The following is a 19812-nucleotide window of genomic DNA, read 5'->3' as shown; positions in this document are numbered from 1 at the left end:
CAAAATCACTGTAATTAGGAGACACAACCTTCAAGAGAATTTCAGATTTCACAGAAAATCTGACTATAGCAGTTGCAGTGAATAATTTTCTCACAGGGCTTTTAAAATTTAAACTTTTCACAGCTCTGTTTGACAGGTGCATGTGCAGAGGTAAGCCAGACATAGCTGACAAGGCTTGGACGTAAAGATAAACTTTTTGCTAGTTCATCTGGTATATATGATCCTATACACAAAACTCCCAGAGAAGCTGCAGTGATGATTTAAAAATGAAAAACCAAAACCTGTTTAGAGAAGGCATCAAAACACTCAATCAGGGAGGGTCCTCTTTCTCAGATTCTTGCATTGTTTTTTCCTGATCCCACTAATCTAGTTTGCAAAAGCAAGTTGCTTGCAGAAATACCCTGTCAAAAATGAAACAATCTTTTCTTAGGGAAAGACCTAACTGTAAACTTCCTGCTGTTATACATTAGCGTATTTATTCACACATTTTTAATTTCCATCAGCAAGCACTTGACATTCATACCCCTAGCTGTTCTGGCATTGCTGCTGGATTGCAGCCACAAAGGGGGTGTTTTAAAACAAGCTAACTTGGGCACCAGCAATGCTACAGGCTAATTTGCCCTGCCAAGAACTTTAATGATTCGCTTTTATGGGTCTTTTATTTAAGGCAGGACAGTTTACTGAAAAGTCTATAAGAAATCCTATCTGAAGACAATTAACCTTTTTCTTGATTGACTAATAGTAAAGCATGCATATCCTAACACTGATGTTATATCCAAACCTGGAAAGAAATTCACCCAGAGATGCAATAGGAATCTGATTGACACATAGATACCAACATGTATATTCCTTACAAATGGAACCTTAGAAAATGCTTTTTTTAAATTCTGATTTGCAGAAAGAAAAGTAGCTCACTGAAAAACAACTTTTTGGTGACAGTCTATGTTCTACTAGAAACAGATTCACAGGTGCACCATATTGGCATTTTAACTTAGTTATTTCAAAGCCCCTAATCTTAATGTAGAAACTCTTCTGAGAATAGATGCCAGCAGTACTTTAGTAACATAGTTCACTCTGGGGCAATGCAAATAAATTTTTCAAACTGAGTCATAGCAGTAAAACATTAAAATTTCACCACTTAACATACTTAGCAAATACAATGATCCACAAAACTTCATCATTCAACTACAACCACCAAATTCACCAAGCAGTATTAAATTTAAAGCTAATACTTATGGTTCAGGAAACTGAGTCAACTTTTTTTTGTTTAGAAAGGACTAGCATTTTGGAGGAGTACTGACACAAGTATAGCAGGCAATTACTGTATTTCCTAGCAGAGGCAGAATGCTACACTAGACACACCTGACATAGCTCCTCTACTATATGAAAATAAACAAACAAAAGCTGCCAACTGTAAGACTAGCATCTTAGTTCCAAAGCACAGATTTAGGCAGTGGCAGATTGGAGCTGATACCTGCGCTGCCTTAGTAATAAAGGCTTCCTTTTAGCACACATATTTCATCTTGATAGCAATAATACTGAAAAGCAAATCAGTCTCCATCCTCAGACCCCCGCCCAAAAAAAGGGGAGTTACTTTGCATTGCAAAAGTCAGCAGGTCTTTCTAGGAGAGAGAGAGAGGCTAGAGCATAGCACCCAAATAAATGAATTTTAACACTGTTATAGAAAACTACCTGTTTTTCTGAACATCAGTATCTTTACCTCTAAAATAAGAATAATCACAGCTGTTTAGAAAAAGAATAGTTGATTATTGTATATTTTACAGTAGTTCTCTGCAACAGAACGTGACTTCTCCAAGCAATGCTGTTACTTGGAGAACCAGTCGCATTTCTCTCAAGCAGCTGGAAAAGTTCCTATCTGCAACAAAATAAATATCGAGTTTGAATCCTCCCCAATATCACCGGTCTGCAGGATGATCAAGTGGGCAAGCCAGCATGTAAAGCTAATATGAAGGAATAATATCAGGAACAATAAGAACTGAAATGAGTAGCACGCACTATGCATATACTGTAGTATATCCACAAAGAGACCAATAGTTGCTCAATGCAGTTAAGTAAATGGACTTAGCCGCAGATGAATCTTACAAAAGCAGCAGATCACCTGAAAGCATTCCCAGGAGCAAAACCTTTTCACTCAATAGCTACCAGTCAACTTAAATTTCCCTTTCTCAGCAGTTCTCAAAATAATCAACATCTCAACAGAGTGTACTGTATGCCAAAACAACAAATAGTGCAAACACACATGCCCATAAAATTCTCATTAGATTTCAATTTGAAAGCTTTTTGTTTGTGGAAACAACACTCCATTACATATAGCAAAACTGTAAAGAGCTTCTATATTAAAATGATGTTGCCACACATCCACTTCAGTGGAGCCCTCTCAAATTTAATAATTTTCACAAAGTTTGTTTTCATTGAAATTTGGCATATTAACTCTCAAACTATGGTATGGGGGAGCTGTTTTTTAACAAAATATTTAATCAGAATGCACAGGGGTACTTTCAAGACCTATTTCTGATTTTGGTCAGAATACAAAAAAATTTGCTAACATAAAAAACTATCACATCAGCAGGAGATTCTAGAATCTTAAAATCTGGCAAGGACACAGAAGTTGTTTTTCAGTGGCTCAGTAAAAACAGCTTTTGATTTAGTGTGTGACTTTTAATTATATAATAGTCCTCACTGGCAAAATTAATATACGCTCATGTAAGCGAGTGAGAAACTTCAGTGCAGTGTTGGGATACTGACGTTGGTCAGACTATATTCTGGTTCACCTTCCTCCTGAGCTGTCCCTTCTCTGCCCGTACAGGCAAGCACACCTTTGCAAACACTACCAGCCAAACTGCATCCAGCCAGAGCATTAGCACACCTAGCTGCCTTCCTATTGCCTTTCTCCTAGATGGCGAACAGTTAACAGTTTCAACAATATTTAACTGTAATTGTAAAAATACTTTTTTTCTTTTTAGTTGCAGGTTTTGACGATTGGAGGGAAAGAAGTTGCCTGGGGCAACGCATCAATTATGTCTGCTTTGAGGAACAAGTCTGTCCTTGAAGTCACTATTTTAGCAGCAAATCCATACTTGTTCACATGTTCCACTAAATCATAGCGACCATGCAGCCACTTTTGATGTCTGCTAAGTGGCACAAAACCAAAATTATGTCTTAACTGAAAGGCCATTCCATGTATTTTCTTGTTAACAGCACCTATTATTAATTTCATTTCTGACTTTCTCCTACTTAATAAAACATAGATGCTTTTCACCTATTATTTCAAATCAATAGACAACAAAATGAAAGGGCTTTGCAATTTCAAAACCTAAGCACAGGGAACAAACACTCTAACAGATAAATAAAATGAAAAAGAATACAAAGAGAATAAATACACACATTGGGTGAGTGCAGTAGTTGCTAACTTACTATTTCTTTACTCTGCTCTTTGCAATTTATTTCTTGGATCCTCTCCAAAATGGCCTTCTCGGAAGGTTTAACTTTTGCAGATCCACCACCGAGTAGGGTAGCAATTTGCTCTTTAAAAGCCTCTAAAGAGCTCTGAGCAGTCCTGGCCTCTTCTCTGCTGCTCTTCAAGCTTCCACCCAGCTCACTGGAAGATTTCTTCAGATCGTGCAGTTCCAGCTTCGAGGCATCCAAAGCTTTCTGATTAGCACTTAGTTTATCTTGGAGGTTTCTGATCTTCTTCTCCAAACTCTGTCTTTCTATGGTAGCACTGTCAAGATCCTAAAATACATGAAAGATTAAACCAAGTTTTTAAAGTTTCTTATAATCCCTCCCCTCACAAAGCAGGGAATAACTCAGAAGCAGGTACTGCAGGTAGAGAAATTAGGACCCAATATTGCTCCTATGGGCTCAACATCAGGGCTTCATAGGAGAACACCCACTGAAATTGATGAAAGCCCAAAGTCTGCTGCAATCACACTATAGACTAACCTCTTGCACTGGCCTGCATGAAGAAATACATGAATAAAATTTGCAAGTAAACAAAAAACAATTTTTTTTGGTAAAACTATTGCTATCTTATTTTTTCATTCAAATAATATGGACTTCAAAAACAAACGGTGAACAAGATGTAACACAAATAAAGCCGAAGTACTATCCTCAGAGGGGAACGAATGGGATGGGATGGGCAGACAGAACTGTGTATCCTGACCCATGACGCAAAAGCAAATGATGATAGAAAAATGAAAGAAAAATAACCCATCTACATATAAAGAAAAAATCATCTCTCGTTCAGTCAACTTGTGTACCTCTTTCCTCTCCCGACAATACCAATGTTAAGAGTGCTTACACATTCATATACAAGAATAAAATTTGCAGTGAAATAAAATAAAAATTCTCAGGGTATTAACTGATTCATAGGAACAAACGGGAAAGAGTATTACTTCACACAAGACAAAATTATGCCAAAGGATGGCGTATTTATAGAGAGTGATTAAATTTCTCTGGAATTTTCAGTTATTTAGTAGAGGCTCAATAAGTGGAATGATACAAACTAAGATTGTGTACATTGGAGTTTTGTTGGAGGAGAATTGTTTCAGAGCAGCTGTGAATATGGTGACCACTCGGGGGTCTCTCAGGGTCTACATGTGCTTGCTGTGTAGCATGGTATGTCATTTGTATTAATGGAATATATGCCAATCAAGTAGTAAATCTGAGAGTATTTATGTAGATCAGCAGTGGGGATGGACAAAAATGGAGTTTGGGAGTCACCCATGGAAATAAAATATAAATATACAATACTAAAAATACTAAAAATTTTAAATAGCTTCAAAAAGGCAAACATGCAAACACAAAATGAAAACAAACCAAAACAAACCCTGTCATTTAGGAAATTATTTTTTACTACCCCTTTCTAAAGTAATTGTAGAACTCTCTTGGAAACAAATGTTGGCATGATTCCTTGCCATTTTCTCTTTTTCAGTCTAAACAAGTCCTATTAATAGAAAATTCCCACCTGTGCTCAGAATTCCATTATGGTAATTAGAGCAAAGAATAAAGAGTGTTTTTTTTCAATGACAGTTTTCAGTAGTTTGTATTTTCCCTTTCAGAAAGACACCGCAAAAGTAGTTTGCCAGTACCAGGGAGCTTACCTAATTACAATCTTGTTTCAAATTGTGAACATCTGCAAACAAACACAGTTGAATCAAAAGATCAAGGTATAAAATACGGAACTGCAAGCCTGTTGATGCCCAAACATTACAAAACAAAAACAAAAAACAAACAAACAAACAAAAAAACCCACAAGCAATTTACAGAATGAAAACCCGTAAAATTAAAAAAATTAAAATTTTTAACAATCCTCCTTGAAACCTCTCTTGAATGGAGAGCATTTACACTGGCTAGCTTCAGCAAGGGCAGCCTGAATGTTGAATGGTATCCAGAAATTTAGGGACTGCAACACGTAAAGGTGGTATCCCAACTAGAAGGAAACCTGTAAGAGCCTAAGTGATCAGTGCAAGCGGATAAAACAATTTACACCACAGAAGACTAAAAGGATGGAACCGCAACAGCTCATGTTTCCTCTTTGCCTCCTCAACGCTTATGGCTAATGTCCCATAGCTCTGAATTATATGAAGGTTTTGGTACCCAGCTTGTAGGGTCAAAAAAGCTACCTAACACTGACACACAACAAATTTTGAAAACAGGAATAATTATGGGAACTGATGTTCAAAGAGAACAGCATTAGACATTAGGTGGATTTACCCTGGGTAGACCATGTCAATGACACATTGTTAGACGCGTTGTTAGACACCAGAGATGCAGGAGGTCTATCACAGCCGTGCTCACCTGCAGACGTAGAAAGCAGCACCAAATGTTCTTCAACTATCCGAGACCAGAGCAAAATGTCACATATGGCACAGCGCGGTACTTAAAGTTACTCATTCAGGCTGGGACACAGCCTACCCACGCTCACCCACTAGCACCCTACCTGCTTGAGACTAGAAAAGATGTAAGAGTACCCAGACCATTGCACAAGACATTGGCAAGGCCTCCCTCACAAGAAATCATGTGTTCAATATTAGGTCAGCTGCCTTCACAGAGAATGCATTCAAGCTGTAACAGGTGGAGAAAATTGCTTCCCTTTTAAGCAGAGAAAGAGAGGGACTCTTCCATACGGAATGTCTAAAGAGCTGCATTTAGCACTGCAAAACAAAGTGAGGGAGATATGATCACATTAAAGAGGCAGACAAATGAAACAGAGTAAACAAGAAGGGATAAGATCTTTCAAGTAATAATACATATTAATACATATTCTCACTCTGTTGATCTCAATATCTACAATGCATTTTTTAAAGCTGTGATATCTCTTCCTTAATATACTCTATTCTTTCATATTTCTCAAGATTTCAACTAACATGTCCTATACACATATAAGGTCTGTTGGTCTGTCATTTCATCCAATAATCTTTTTTTTTCGAAGTGGATACCAGTCAAATTAATTACTATTTCTGAGGCACTTTTAAGTGTCAGATTACATAGTATAGCTAATAATTAATCTATTTCAACTTTGAATTTACAGGCTGAGGGAGCTGGGGTTGTTGAGCCTGGGGAAGAGAGGGCTCCAGGGAGACCTTATAGCGGCCTTCCAGTACCTGAAGGGGGCCTGCAGGAAGGATGGGGAGGGACTCTTTATCAGGGATTGTAATGATAGGACACGGGGTAATGGCCTCAAACTCAAAGAGGGTAGATTTAGATTGGATATCAGGAAGAAATTCTTTACTGCGAGGGTGGTGAGACACCAGAACAGGTTGCCCAGGGAAGCTGTGGATGCCCCATCCCTGGAAGTGTTCAAGGCCAGGCTGGATGAGACTTTGAGCAGCCTGGTCTAGTGGGAGGTGTCCCTGCCCATGGCAGGGGGGTTGGAACTAGATGATCTTTAAGGTCCCTTCCAACCCGAACCATTCTGTGATTCTGTGAATTTCTTTAGAATGTCTGAGTGAACACTACCTACTCCAAAGTGATTCAGGCAGTCAAACTCAGTGTTCCAGGGCTTTGAATTACCTCATCTAGTTCTCCCTTCTTAAAAAAAAAAAACAAACAACAACAAACAAACAAACAAACCCAAACAACAAAAAAAACCACCAGCACAACTGAAGCAGATTCAGACAAAACATAACAGGTCCACATCCCAAAAGTGCTGTAACATTTTATTATGGTTGTAAGTAAACACAAATTTAATTGCTCATTTACCTAACTTTAATGGAGTTAAATCCATCTGGCAGACAGTCATGAGTGGTATTCCCCAGGGCTCATTATTGGGGCCAGTTCTCTTTAATATCTTTATCAATGATCTGGATGAGGGGATTGAGTGTGCCCTCGGTAAGTTTGCAGACAACACCAAGTTGGGTGGGAGTGTTGATCTGCTTGAGGGTAGGAAGGCTCTACAGAGGGACCTGGGCAGGCTGGATCGATGGGCCAAGGCCAATTGCATAAGGTTCAACAAGGCCAAGTGATGGGTCCTACACTTGGGGCACAACAACCCCATGCAGTGCTACAGGCCTGGGTAAGAGTGGCTGGAGAGCTGCCTGGCAGAAAACGACCTGGGGGTGTTGGCCAACTGCCGGCTGAATATGAGCCAGCAGCGTGCCCAGGTGGCCAAGAAGGCAAACGGCATCCTGGCCTGTATCAGGAACAGTGTGGTGAGTAGGACTCAGGAAATCATTGTCTCCCTGTACTTGGCACTGGTGAGGCCCCACCTCAAATGCTGTGTCAAGTTTTGGGCCCCTCACCACAAAAAAAGACACTGAGGTGCTGGAGCGGGTCCAGAAAAGAGCAACGAAGCTGTTGAAGGGTCTAGAGCACAAGTCTTATAAGGAGCAGCTGAGAGAGCTGGGGTTGTTCAGCCTGGAGAAAAGGAGGCTGAGGGGAGACCTTATCACTCTCTACAACTACCTGAAAGGAGGGTGTAGAGAGGTGGGGGTCAGTCTCTTCTCCAAGCAACAGGTGATAGGACAAGAGAAAATGGCCTCAAGTTGCACCAGGGGAGACCTAGATTGGATATTAGGAAAAAAAATTACACTGAAAGGGTTATTAAGCATTGGAACAGGCTGCCCAGGGAAGTGGTTGAGTCACCATCCCTGGAGGTATTTAAAAGATGGGCAAATGTGGCACTTTGGGACATGGTTTAGTGGTCGACTTGGCAGTGTTAGGTTTACGGTTGGACTCAATGATCTTAAAGGTCTTTTCTAACCTAAATGATTCTATGGTTCTATTAATACTGGCACCTGAATCAGCATCAGGGTCTCATTACACGTTACACAAGTCAATCACACATACATATACAAATAAAACCACATTACATTAACAGAAGTAATAAGGTATAAAAGAAAATGCAGGTATCCAAGTGAATTCTTACACCAGCAGTACCAGTTACCACTGTTGTATCACAAGGCCTGTAAACTAGCTTGCTCTTATCTCCCATCTTCTCTGATGATTCAGCCTGGAAACATTTGTGATGCCTGCTGAAACCTGTCCCTAATGTGTATTTTCTTAATGACATCTTATAAAGTAAAATAAATCAGGTTCGAACTGAGAATCTCATTATTTTATTTATCTATTGGGACAAGAAAAAGCTAAAATCATTTGTTGTGTCTCCTACAACAAAAGTATTTGGGTATATTCAACACATATGCATGTTTCTCAAGTTTAATCAATTTCCTTAAATAATAAGTTTTCATTTTAATTAACTATGTTTTCACACAATCAATTGATTTTAAGAAATGTATACTGATTAGATGCTACTTAGATAAATTTTATTCATTAATAAAATAATTTAACACAAGTCAGTATTGAATACTAAAGAGTATTTTCTTGGTTAATTTTGCATCAGTAGTACATGCAGATATATTTATATTAATTAAAATTGCTTGATTATATTTTTAAAATGTTCTTTAAAGACATTGCATGGTGCACATCTTTGCAAAACAGATGTTTAAAATAACACTTCACGGGGAATTACAAATATTTCCAGGTTGAATCATCAGTGAAAATGTGAAACAGAATAAGTCAGTTTACCAATTCTTGTGGTTTACCAATGGCAATGCTGTATGAAAGGCAAATTCATCTGGAAGAAGAATAATATATGCATCTTCTTCTATAGCTTAAATAAATACTATATAGGAATTTATTAAACACTAGAAAGTAAGTTGGTTAGAGCAAATAAGACATTTCTTAAGGACCTACAGACATTCTCAAATAATTTTATAATTCTGTAATTATTATATAATAATCAACAATCACTGTCTGGACATACAGAAAGAAATACCAGGTATTCTGATTCTCAGTCAAGAAATCTTGGCAGCATTTAAAAGTTATTTACATCAAATGCAAATTTGAAATCTAGCGCTGCCAGAATAAAGGTATGCATGATATTTACAGAATTCCAGGAGCAAGCTTTTGCAATATTTGGTCAGAAATGAACGAAGTTCAGAATTATAAAAGAAAAGTAATACATTACAACAAAAAAAGCTTGGTGGCTTTCTTTTGTTACTTATACTAGTTTTGAGACGCTATTAGTTTGCTGTTTGCTATTGTGATGCAGTGAGGCTGAGAGGGGAACAGATAAATTTATCGTTTACTTGTTAATGCTCCTCCAATGAAAACCAGCTAACTGCAACAAATACTCAAGTATCAAATATACTAAAGAACATTCTGAATTACTCTCAAGTATTAACCTTAAAACTTAACCAAATTGCTTTCATTTTCTTCATCAAGAATTTTGAAATCTACAATCTGTTTAATTTTTCATTAGATAGCTGCTGACTCCTGGGACGTAAAGAAATGCACCTGGTCAAGACAGGGAGTTCACAGAAATACCAAGGAGCAGAAGTGAAGAAACACCTGGCAAGAAAAACTTGACAATGATTCAGAGAGATGTCAGGGAACAGTGCGGTGGCTGAGGCTTGCTGGAGAAGACTGACAGAACAGTGTGATCACCTCTATACATTTTAGAAGACTTTTGAGAGAAAAGTGGGGGAAATGGGCCACCATCTTAATCTGTAATACAGAAGATGGCCAATATGTTTGGCCCTGGGAGCTTCAGGCAAACGCAGGCAAGAGTCACTTGTACTCAGTCTGTGCTGGATAAACTCTGCTACAGGCAATTCCATTAGTTGAAGCTCAGAAAACAATCTAGGATCAGCCACCGTGTGTGTGCATGTCTTCTGGGATAGGAACAGTATGGATTTCTGCTTTTGACCTTTACTGGAGAACGTCACAACATGTGCTAGTCTGTTCACGTGCTTAAACTGTGCAGCAAACTATACGACAAAGTCAAACTGACTTGGTATCAGTGATGCCCTGCTTGTAAACTAATAAGACACCCATCAGGGGAACGGGGATGCCATATATCCTCCTTTAAATAAGTTAATTTAAAGCTTTTTTTTTTTTCACTTATTTTTTCAATACTGGATTTCTTAATATGCTTTTGTGAACACAAAACCTTCTCAACAGATTTACTCAGTATCTGCAAATTTAAGTAGTTAGACTGAAACAGCACTGGAGGAATCTGCAGCCTCTAGATAAGCCCTGATGGCACACGCTTCATTTGAAAGGCAATGCTAATAATTTACCAAGACATTTCTGCAAAATGGATTAAATAAATTATGTATTTGGCATATGCACAACAATGATAGGAAAATATTTTTCATACAACTAGCTCAACTTTGGAAATGTTTTGGCAGTCAGAGCAAACTTGCAAAACAAGTCACAAATGAAGTCCTCATCTTGGTTTAAAACATCTCCTGACTCTGGCTTACTTAGTGAGCAAACTACACTCTGCTCTTACACACCTGTGTTTGAAGTCAAGCATGAGAACAAAACGTTTGCAAAAAAGACCTGTTTAAGGTTTTGGTGCAGCTTCTCAGTCCCATTTGAGTCTTAGAAAATTTTACACAGCTTAGTAAGAAGTATTTTCATCAGTAAGTAAAATTTATGACCCTTGTGGTACGTAACATTTATCTTCCCCACAACAAATTCTTTCTTCTCCAGAGCACGCTGTCAGCTATTTCTCATCTCCCAAGTATTTTGCCTACAACGAAATCAGAACACCATATCCTTTAAAGTGTATGGTGGTGGTCTTCTGTTCAGGAAAAAGGTAATGCCAGGAGGGTAGGGACAATGTCATATTACATTTGAAAACTTACTTGCACATGGTTGCCTTTGCGTTAAAAAATTCCACAAACTCGGTCACAACTCAGCTACATATTTGGTAGTCTAAGTTTTTTCTCTTATTTTCTTAAGTTCTGGCAATCAGCTTTATCCACACTGCTCTAGTACCTGTGAAATGTTCATTATGGTTCTAGTAAACTGCTCCCTTTCCACAGTTATCAATGAAAGTACAAAGTAATAAGGAAAACTGCTACAGAAGCTCACTTTGTTCCTCCGTGCTTTGCAATGCACAAAAATGCTTAATGGTCAGTTCTCCTAGAGCAATTAAATCCTTAAATCATATCCTTTTCCTTTCCAAATCATACCTGGGTGAATTTAGTGAATATTTGTCTTAAACTTAACTCACATTTCTCTTTTCGGCATCATTCCTGCTGCACAGATTTCCTCTGTGGGTCCCCCACAGCAAATCAGTACTTTCCTACTGATTACAACTTTTTGGGTATGAGACAACTGAGTATTTATAGTTATGAAATACAAGTTTATAACGCAGTGAAACCAGATAATGTGGGGTGGGTGTCTGGAAGCCAAGACACTTTGCTTCCAGTTCCTTAAGAGAAAGAATAAAACGGTGTCCTACCAATTCCTTTCAATTTCTCATTAGAATTTTTAAAGAAACTGAGTAGAAAAATCCTCAGGAAACTTGCAATATCACATAAATATTATTAAGAGAACATTTTTTTTCATTCTTCCATGCTGATGCCTCAGATACACTCATTAACTCTATAAACATCTGTTTATTTACATGTTTGTGCAAGCACAGCAAAGGCTACAATATGAAGGAAGCAAAAATACAAATTTGCAAGCATCATCAGAAGACACCAAATCTAAATCAGATCTATTGTACACAATGTTATTGTTTAATATCCATATATTCTCAAGCTTTCAAAGAGTTGAGAATAACCTTAGAAAAATGTCCTTTTTAGGAAAGACCCTAATCACCTGAAGTCTTTCAGAAGCATTTTTTCCCCTCATAAACTCTTATTGAAAATCATTTTGAAATTTTGAGAAAACATTTGAAAACTAGACAAACATACACATCATGCAATTATGTACCTTACTAAGTTTTTCCATGTCTTGATAGTATTCTGATGCCTTTTTCTGCTCCTTGGTCACTTCTGAAACAAGCCTCATGATAGTTTCTCTACTAGCTTTGGACTCCATCTCATGGATGTTGATAGCTTCTTGAAGAGCAGCAACCTGGTCCTTTAGTGTCAGATTTTCTTTACATATTTCAGAGACCTTTGGAAATAATTCAAATATTAGTAACATTTTTAAAGCACTTAACAATGACATATATTCATCCCAGTATACCTGCTCCTAATCATGCCAATAAAGACACAGTATCTCTGGTGACCCCTAGGTCAGTTTTATAATTGCATTCTACTACTCCTTTCTAAAAAGAGTAGAAAGACAACTAAAATGAGAACCATATTCCCACCAGAAACCCGCACCTCAGTGTAATGTGGTTCAGATTTACTCCCACGCCATCTCTATGGTTGATTAAACAGGTGGATAGCTACTGTCGCTGCATATCTGCGCTTGACATGAAGCAAGTCAGAAAATGAAAAAAAGATCATGCAACTAACTTCATGTGAAAAGCAGACTATTTCAGTTTGGCTTGTAGATTTATGCCTTTTATTTGGAACAAGAAACTGAAAGCTGCATTTTATGCTTGAAACTGTTTAGGCATGGGGAGATTTGGGTTAGTAACAGCTGTTTCATAAGCATTTTCAAGGGCAGGGTCAAATACCTGGTGGGCTGCTGTTCTGAGCAGCTGACACCTTGGAAAAGGAGTCAATTCCAGGAGGATTCTTGGGCTGTTTTGGTACGTTACGCTACTTCCAAGAAGTGGAATAGATGAATATGGGCACATCAAAGAGTGCATAAGGTAAAAATGTACCCTGACTCCTACAGTCAAGACGTTTGTTAAGGCTAAGCCAGATCAATTGTGTCTTAAATAAAAACATAATGTGTAAAAGAAGCTAAATAGACGTGCCGTGACCCCAAACAGAAAAATGAGTTGCTAAGTTTTCCTAATGCCCACAGGTTTCAGCACAAATTAGATTTCCCAACTAGATTTATTACTACATTATTAAAACAGGACATCAACATATACTTTTTTTAAACTTCAGTTATTTCCTTAATTTAAAGTGTGTAAGAGTTACAGCTTAATACAAACATCTTTGCCTCTAATGACAGCTTGCCAAATTTTGTTAGAGTATCTATTACAATCTCAATATGCTTGTAATATTATGAGGGCAAGTACTTTTAAGAAATCACTGAGATACGTACATAGATAATCTTAATTAATTAAGTATTCCTTATAGCCAGAACTCTCATAATAATATGAATATAATGAAAGAGAATTTCCCAAAATACCTAGTATGCCCCCAAGTAAATAAAAATAGGGATAGCAAAGACGAGGCAGAAAATGAGAAAAATGCATAAAATTAGGGCAAAATACCCTTCAGTGGCATCAATAAAGATTAAAAGAATATAAAAAAATTTTTCTTTCCTAAATGGCAGTTTAGTTTTTGGAACTTCAGAAGTATTCTGAAGGAAAATAATAAAGTTTTTACGATTAAGTCTCAAAAACACCACACAGTTATTTACAGCATTTTGTTACAGGGCAGAGTTAAGGTTGCTTTAGAGGATGCCATTTCAGATCTCTCTATTTAATGATACATCGGCTGAGATAAGTGTTAAGATCTAGTGGTACCGTTTACACATGAACTAGTGACTCCCAGTGTTACTGTTTTCAGGAAAGCTTTCAACCAACTATCTAATCAGGGCTGTTGGGAACTACAGGCTGATAAAATATTTATGCAGACAAGAGCAGACTGAGTTCACTGAGGTCTATTAGTGTTCAGCAGCTTTGAAAAATCAGCCCAATATGAAAAAAAAGTCCGTCTTAAACGATAGCACTGTCTGCAAATCATTATTTAACACAAATATTTCTGTCTTCATCACTCACTTTATTTCTTTGACAAACAAATATTCTTCTATTAAATCGCTATACAGAAAACTTTGCCTACACATAATCACCTTTGACATTAAATGTTCCTGTGGTTTCTCTTTTTCACTGATGTCTGTGTCCAAGAATCCAGAAAGCTGTGTAAGGAGCTCTTCATACTTTCTGCTGGTTTTAGAAGCTTGAGTCATGCTTTCTTCATACTCCTTCAAATATTTACTAATCAGGCAGAAAAAAAATACACACATCAGGATGAATGTTCTCTGAAACAGAATTCTAGGCAAAAGACATTATCCCAAGATTATTGCTAGCTTCTGCATACCACAAAATGAATTTTAAAAGTTACATATGATTCTCTTTATCTGTTATTTAATATATATAATTTTCATTGTTGCCTTATGTGTAAACATTTCTTCATCTTTGCTTTCGGCTAGAACTTCAAAGAATCTTCTATGATCCCAACCTCATTCTCACAAGATTTCAATAAAACACACGAACTGGGTGACATCAATAAACAGTGCCGTCAAGATACTAGACACGGAGGCTACAAGGAGAAGCTTAGAAAAAGTAAAGTGGAAGAGAGTGTTCAAATTATAGTAAAATATGCTAAAAGCACTTCACGTCCCATCTCTAACGAAGCTGACAGTGCTGATCAACAAACTCCGGGGAAAGAGAAGTCCCTCTGGACTAATAGAAGTGTAGGACACCCAGAGTACCTGCAAAGGGAAGTTTAGCAGCAGAAGCAGAGATGGGAGACACCACTTTGCTGTACATACGTCTTCTGCAGCATAACATTACCCATGAAAGGAATCAAATGAAAAAGAAAATATCAAGGAACTACCAAAAAAGTATGAAGAAAAAGCAGCTTTTGTCCCCAGTTTCATAACTCTCAAAAGGTGCCTATCATGGAGACACATATCCCACGTGAAACATCTGTTGTCAGCCTTTAACAGCAGGTATTAGTTTGTAAATGCTCTATAAGAACAACCAACCAAATAACAGAGGGGTCAGTTTAACTCATTGGCATAAATGTGGTTATATCCCTCCCGTTGCCAGGGACAAAGACAAGTCCAGGCAAACAAGCATTGCCTCAGTCTGCATAGGTAGCAAACATACAGATTCAAATCTTGCTCATGATGCCGCAATGCTGAGCATCACTTCTGAAAAACTACAAAGAAACAGATTAACAAAAATAGCCAACAAAGCTCAAAATGACCATTAGCGTAATCCAAATATCAACTCCAATACCTCTCAGATATAGCACCCATGAGAGAGGTACTCAGTGGTAGACTGCAAGAGACAAAATATTGAGCTTCCAGTTGAGAAGCAAGGTACTTTCTAAATCAAGTTCTTCACAAAGATTTGAAGACTAGAACAAAATGAGACGTGAAATATCACCAAACAGCTGTCTAGAGCAAATATTTTATTGAAACTCATTTGCTTATCAGAGCATAGCACTATTCTGTTTTCAAGGTGGGCATGCTAGTCATTTCTGGACTCACTCCTTCCCATTTCTGATTTCTTCCTCTCTAGGTTGGCAATCAAACAGGCAACAGAGCATCACTCCATAATCAAAAAGCAGCAAGATACTCCTATAGGAAATGCACAGTGAGTGCAAACATAGTACATTAAATGGTTATAAATCACTAAGCAACAGAGATGGTCCATGAAAAAATTTAAGATGTTTTTTGCCTTAGGAGGGAAATCAGCATGGTGGCTGTAAATGCTGCAAAGTGGAAGAGAGTGGAAAAATAACAGAGGAATGGAAAATATTAATTACTGCTCTGGACAGGATGAGGATAGTTCCACGTACTACTGCATAGCACACACCGTGAACCAAAAGAGCTCTGCCTTCTGCAGCAGGTGCTGGTCCTCAGAAAATAAGTGCCTCACAGCTTCCTCACCTCCGGGCACCTTCCTCCCCTCTATAGTCCCAGCAAAACTAAGCTGTGAGATGGTCATTAAATTGCTGTCCTGAGAAGGGGTATGTCAGAAGTGAAAAGGTATGAGGTTCCAGACATGCTTGCCTATATGTTAGAACATTGTATGAGATTGACCATCAACTCCGCAAACTGTTCTGTGGCTCTAAAAAAAAAATCAAGGCACATCACACAAAGAACCATGCCTGCTTCTGAAAATAAACAATCTGAAGTACAAAGCACGTACTTGACAACTCTAGGAATAACCTAATTACCTCTAGTAGGGCCATAAAGGTGTGAGCACCTAGAAAATTGCCAATCAGGTACAAAAAAAGTAGAATGCATCTCTTTCACAGTTTTGCTAGCTCTTCAGAACTAATGAGCAAAGAGAACGGGAGGAAAAAGAAGAAAAAAAAAGAAGCTTTTCACAGTTCAGGCTCTAAAAATACCTTGGCAATAGATCTGTTAAGTAGAAAAGCATCATTTTCAATAGGAGAGGTGTACATCTTGGAAACCAACCACAGAATCCATTAAACATTTTTTACTATATCCCTAGGTATAGAATGCAAACGTGCATTTCATGCCTATTGGCTTTATCTTCCCTTTTATTAGTGGTTTTCAGTGAAAATCTTTCTCGAAGAGCTAAATAAGACCAGTCATTTGCCATGTACTACTAAGGCGGCCAGACCAAGAAACTAAAGTTCAATAAGTCAATAGATTGACTGCTATTAAGTGACACATGTAACCACTAGCTGAGGATGAGAAAAAGCTTTGAAAGCATACACCGTAGTTTCATGACCAATCCAACATGTTTGTTTCTTCCAGAAGGGCAGACTCACCCTCCATTTGTCCCTTCCCTTTTGCCAGCACTCCGGTGGTACGCTCCAAGCACACAGCAAACTGGAGCTGGGACTGGTAGAGCAGGAAATTAAGCTTTTTATTTGGCTCGCTCCTCTCCCGGAGCAGCTCCTTGGTCCTGATCACCATGCAGCAACATAAACAGAAGTGCTGACACAAGTGTCATGGGCAAATCAGAGCAGCCAGGACTGCACTGGGAGTGACAGCACAGACTTGTGACACATAAAATCAGTCATACCACTGTAACAACAGACTAATAAGATAAACAGTATTTTGGCAGTTTTCTCCCAGTGAGTCAGGATAGGAGATTTTTTTTCCTTTTTTTCTTCTTTTTTTTTCTCCCCAGAAGTAGCATTTTAAAGAATCTTAACAAGCATTATCTCAGAGACTGTGATGTTTTCTATGTTGCTAGGATGCATAATACACTTCTTGGCTTAACTATCTCTTATATCGCTTATATTGGGATCATATCTAAAATGTTTGGCAATCAACATCAGCACTCTCCAAGGCAGGGCTTTTGGCAAATCAGCTGGTAATAGACAAGTGCACTGCAATGGATTTCTCTAGATTTTAAAAAAACTTGATCATCCACTTCTAACACACAAAACCTGGAGGAGCTGTGCAAAACACTGATTTGGGAAATACAGACATCTGGTGAACACTCACCTTGCTTTTAACTAGACAATATTGAGAGAGACAGGGATACTAGCCTCGTAATGATGGGAAAAATCCATTATAAAAGTCATAAGGTGTCTATTAACATACTATGACTGACATTGATTTTGGAATTTTAGAGTTCACAATATTTTCACACCAATCAATTTTGTTCATAATCAACGTTGCTATGTGGGTTTCCATCCCACAGTCCTAAAATATTAGCAGTTACGCAGAACTGATGAATCAGTGCTCTGACCCACTATGCTATTAACAGCATAGCTAAGGATACCACCTTTTATTGAAAGTTTTACACAATCAGTATGCACGTTAAAAACAAACAAACAAATCCCCCACAGCAATGTCCAGAAGAAAGCAGAAGAAAAGACAGACAAAGCTAACATTGCTGGAAGCTGAACAAACAGTAACATGCTCCCTTCAGGATGCTACTAACTAGGAATTATACCATATTTTCTTTCTTACGCTGCACCTAACGGACAGCTTTATGCTAAGGAAGAAATTCACTTGGCACTGTTATGGCTCCAGCTATGACACAGAAGAGGGGAAAAGAGACTGGAGTGGTGCAGCAGCACAGTCACCACTGCATGGCCCATGCAGCATGTCAAGTGACAGGTAAGTGTCTCTAAAAGATGCTACATGATAAGGATAGACCAGGGCAGTAACCCATAGTTGCAGGTACTGCCCATCACAAGCATGCTATGAAAGGCACAAAGTTTGCCTCAGTGCCATACATGGAAATACCTAAATGAGGAAACCATACGTATGGTTTCTACTGTCTTCAGACAAACAGCCCTCTGTGCTCATCTTTTGTAAACAATGAGATTACAACAAGCTGACTCATAAGACTTTTGACTTTTGTCAAAAGACAAAACTCTCAAAACCCCATTTATGGGTCAAAAAGTCAGACCAAAATTCAAATTTCAGTACCTTCCACACACTTAATTACAACAGTTCTGCAAGGCGTTGTAACAGAATTCAGACCTGCAATAAAGTCTGTCCACCAACGTATTTTTCTGTGTTGACAACTGCACCATTCTGTCATCCCAAACAAAAATTATTTGTCATCTCACGTGAATCTTACTTAAGTTTGGCATTTTGTTCATGAAGCTCCTCCTTCAGCTCCCCATTTTCTTTGAATGCTGCCTGAGCTGTCAGTTCAGCCTGATTTTTAGAACTGGTGAGCACACATGCCTCTTCCTCCATCTCCTGAACTCGGGTTTGCAAAGACAGGAGGCGAGACATCTGTCTAGCATTGTTTTCCTTGTAGCTTTCAGCTCTAGCCTTCAGCTCTTGAAAAGAGGCTTCTTTAGAGACCATTCTGGACCTGAGTTCAAGAAGCTACAGACAGAAAAGGAGAAAACTCATTAAAAAAGGAAGAATAATTTTGCCCAGGCTGAAATACACGACTGCATTACAAGTTCAGTAATGTGGCAAGAAACACATTTTGGAACAAGAGACTAAGAGTCTTCTATCACAAGACTGAGTGGAGATACGCAACTTTATTTTCATATAACTAGGAAAAAGCAATAGAAGAAAGGGGTTTGTAAAACCAGAAGCTGCTGTTGTGTAATACAATACAGCTTTTCAAGATAATCTCTTACAGGAAGATAAATTTATTTACAAATTCATAATTTAGATAAAGCCCACCTTGAATTCTGATGCACAGCCTTAACTGGCCTCTCTTATGCATCTGCATTACAATACAGTAATTAACACCACTATTCCCTCTTTTTTGCCTGCCTCCTCCCTGCTCCCGGTTCTGGTGCACAATTCCACAGATAATCTATAGCTGCAGGGAGTTGTAATAGCAAAGCATCCTGTTTTATGTGGGTGGACCCTTTTGATGATTTGCAGCATATTCAGAGGCAAATAAATTTTTGGAGAGTTGTGCTGTAGCAACCTCTTCTCATCTTACGCAAATAGTAATTTATTGGATTATCAGAGCAAAAAATATAGCTGGATTTACACAGAAACATCAAGAGAGCCTTTTAAGGAAGGGTGGGAGGAGGGACATCACTGCCAAATGTCAAGAACATATTCCAGAGATGATGCTAGAACTTCCCAATAGTTCATGGAGTTCAGTTGTTTTTCTTTACTTTCTCCTCTCTCTTTTAGTTAAAAATACCATTTTCCATTGAACTATTTCTGCTACACACTTCTCTAAAACACTGAGCTTGAGACAGACAC

General features: G+C 38.2%; 1 protein-coding gene across 2 annotated transcripts in view; it reads right to left on the bottom strand.

The window, feature by feature from the left end:
- Positions 1–19812, bottom strand: part of LOC141740909 (damage-control phosphatase ARMT1-like) — a 62049-nt gene that overhangs the window by 14591 nt on the left and 27646 nt on the right. For both annotated transcript variants that reach the window (XM_074580412.1, XM_074580410.1), the window contains 4 exons: positions 18707–18963; positions 14248–14392; positions 12256–12441; positions 3436–3753 (listed from right to left, as the gene is read on the bottom strand). In XM_074580412.1, the coding sequence (XP_074436513.1) occupies positions 3436–3753; positions 12256–12441; positions 14248–14392; positions 18707–18963 (906 nt within the window). The remainder of the gene's footprint in view (positions 1–3435; positions 3754–12255; positions 12442–14247; positions 14393–18706; positions 18964–19812) is intronic.

This window comes from Larus michahellis, chromosome 3 (genome assembly GCF_964199755.1).
Source record: "Larus michahellis chromosome 3, bLarMic1.1, whole genome shotgun sequence".
Classification (NCBI taxonomy): domain Eukaryota; kingdom Metazoa; phylum Chordata; class Aves; order Charadriiformes; family Laridae; genus Larus; species Larus michahellis.
The sequence above is the reverse complement of the archived record's forward strand: the minus strand, read 5'-3'. Positions and strand labels throughout refer to the sequence as shown.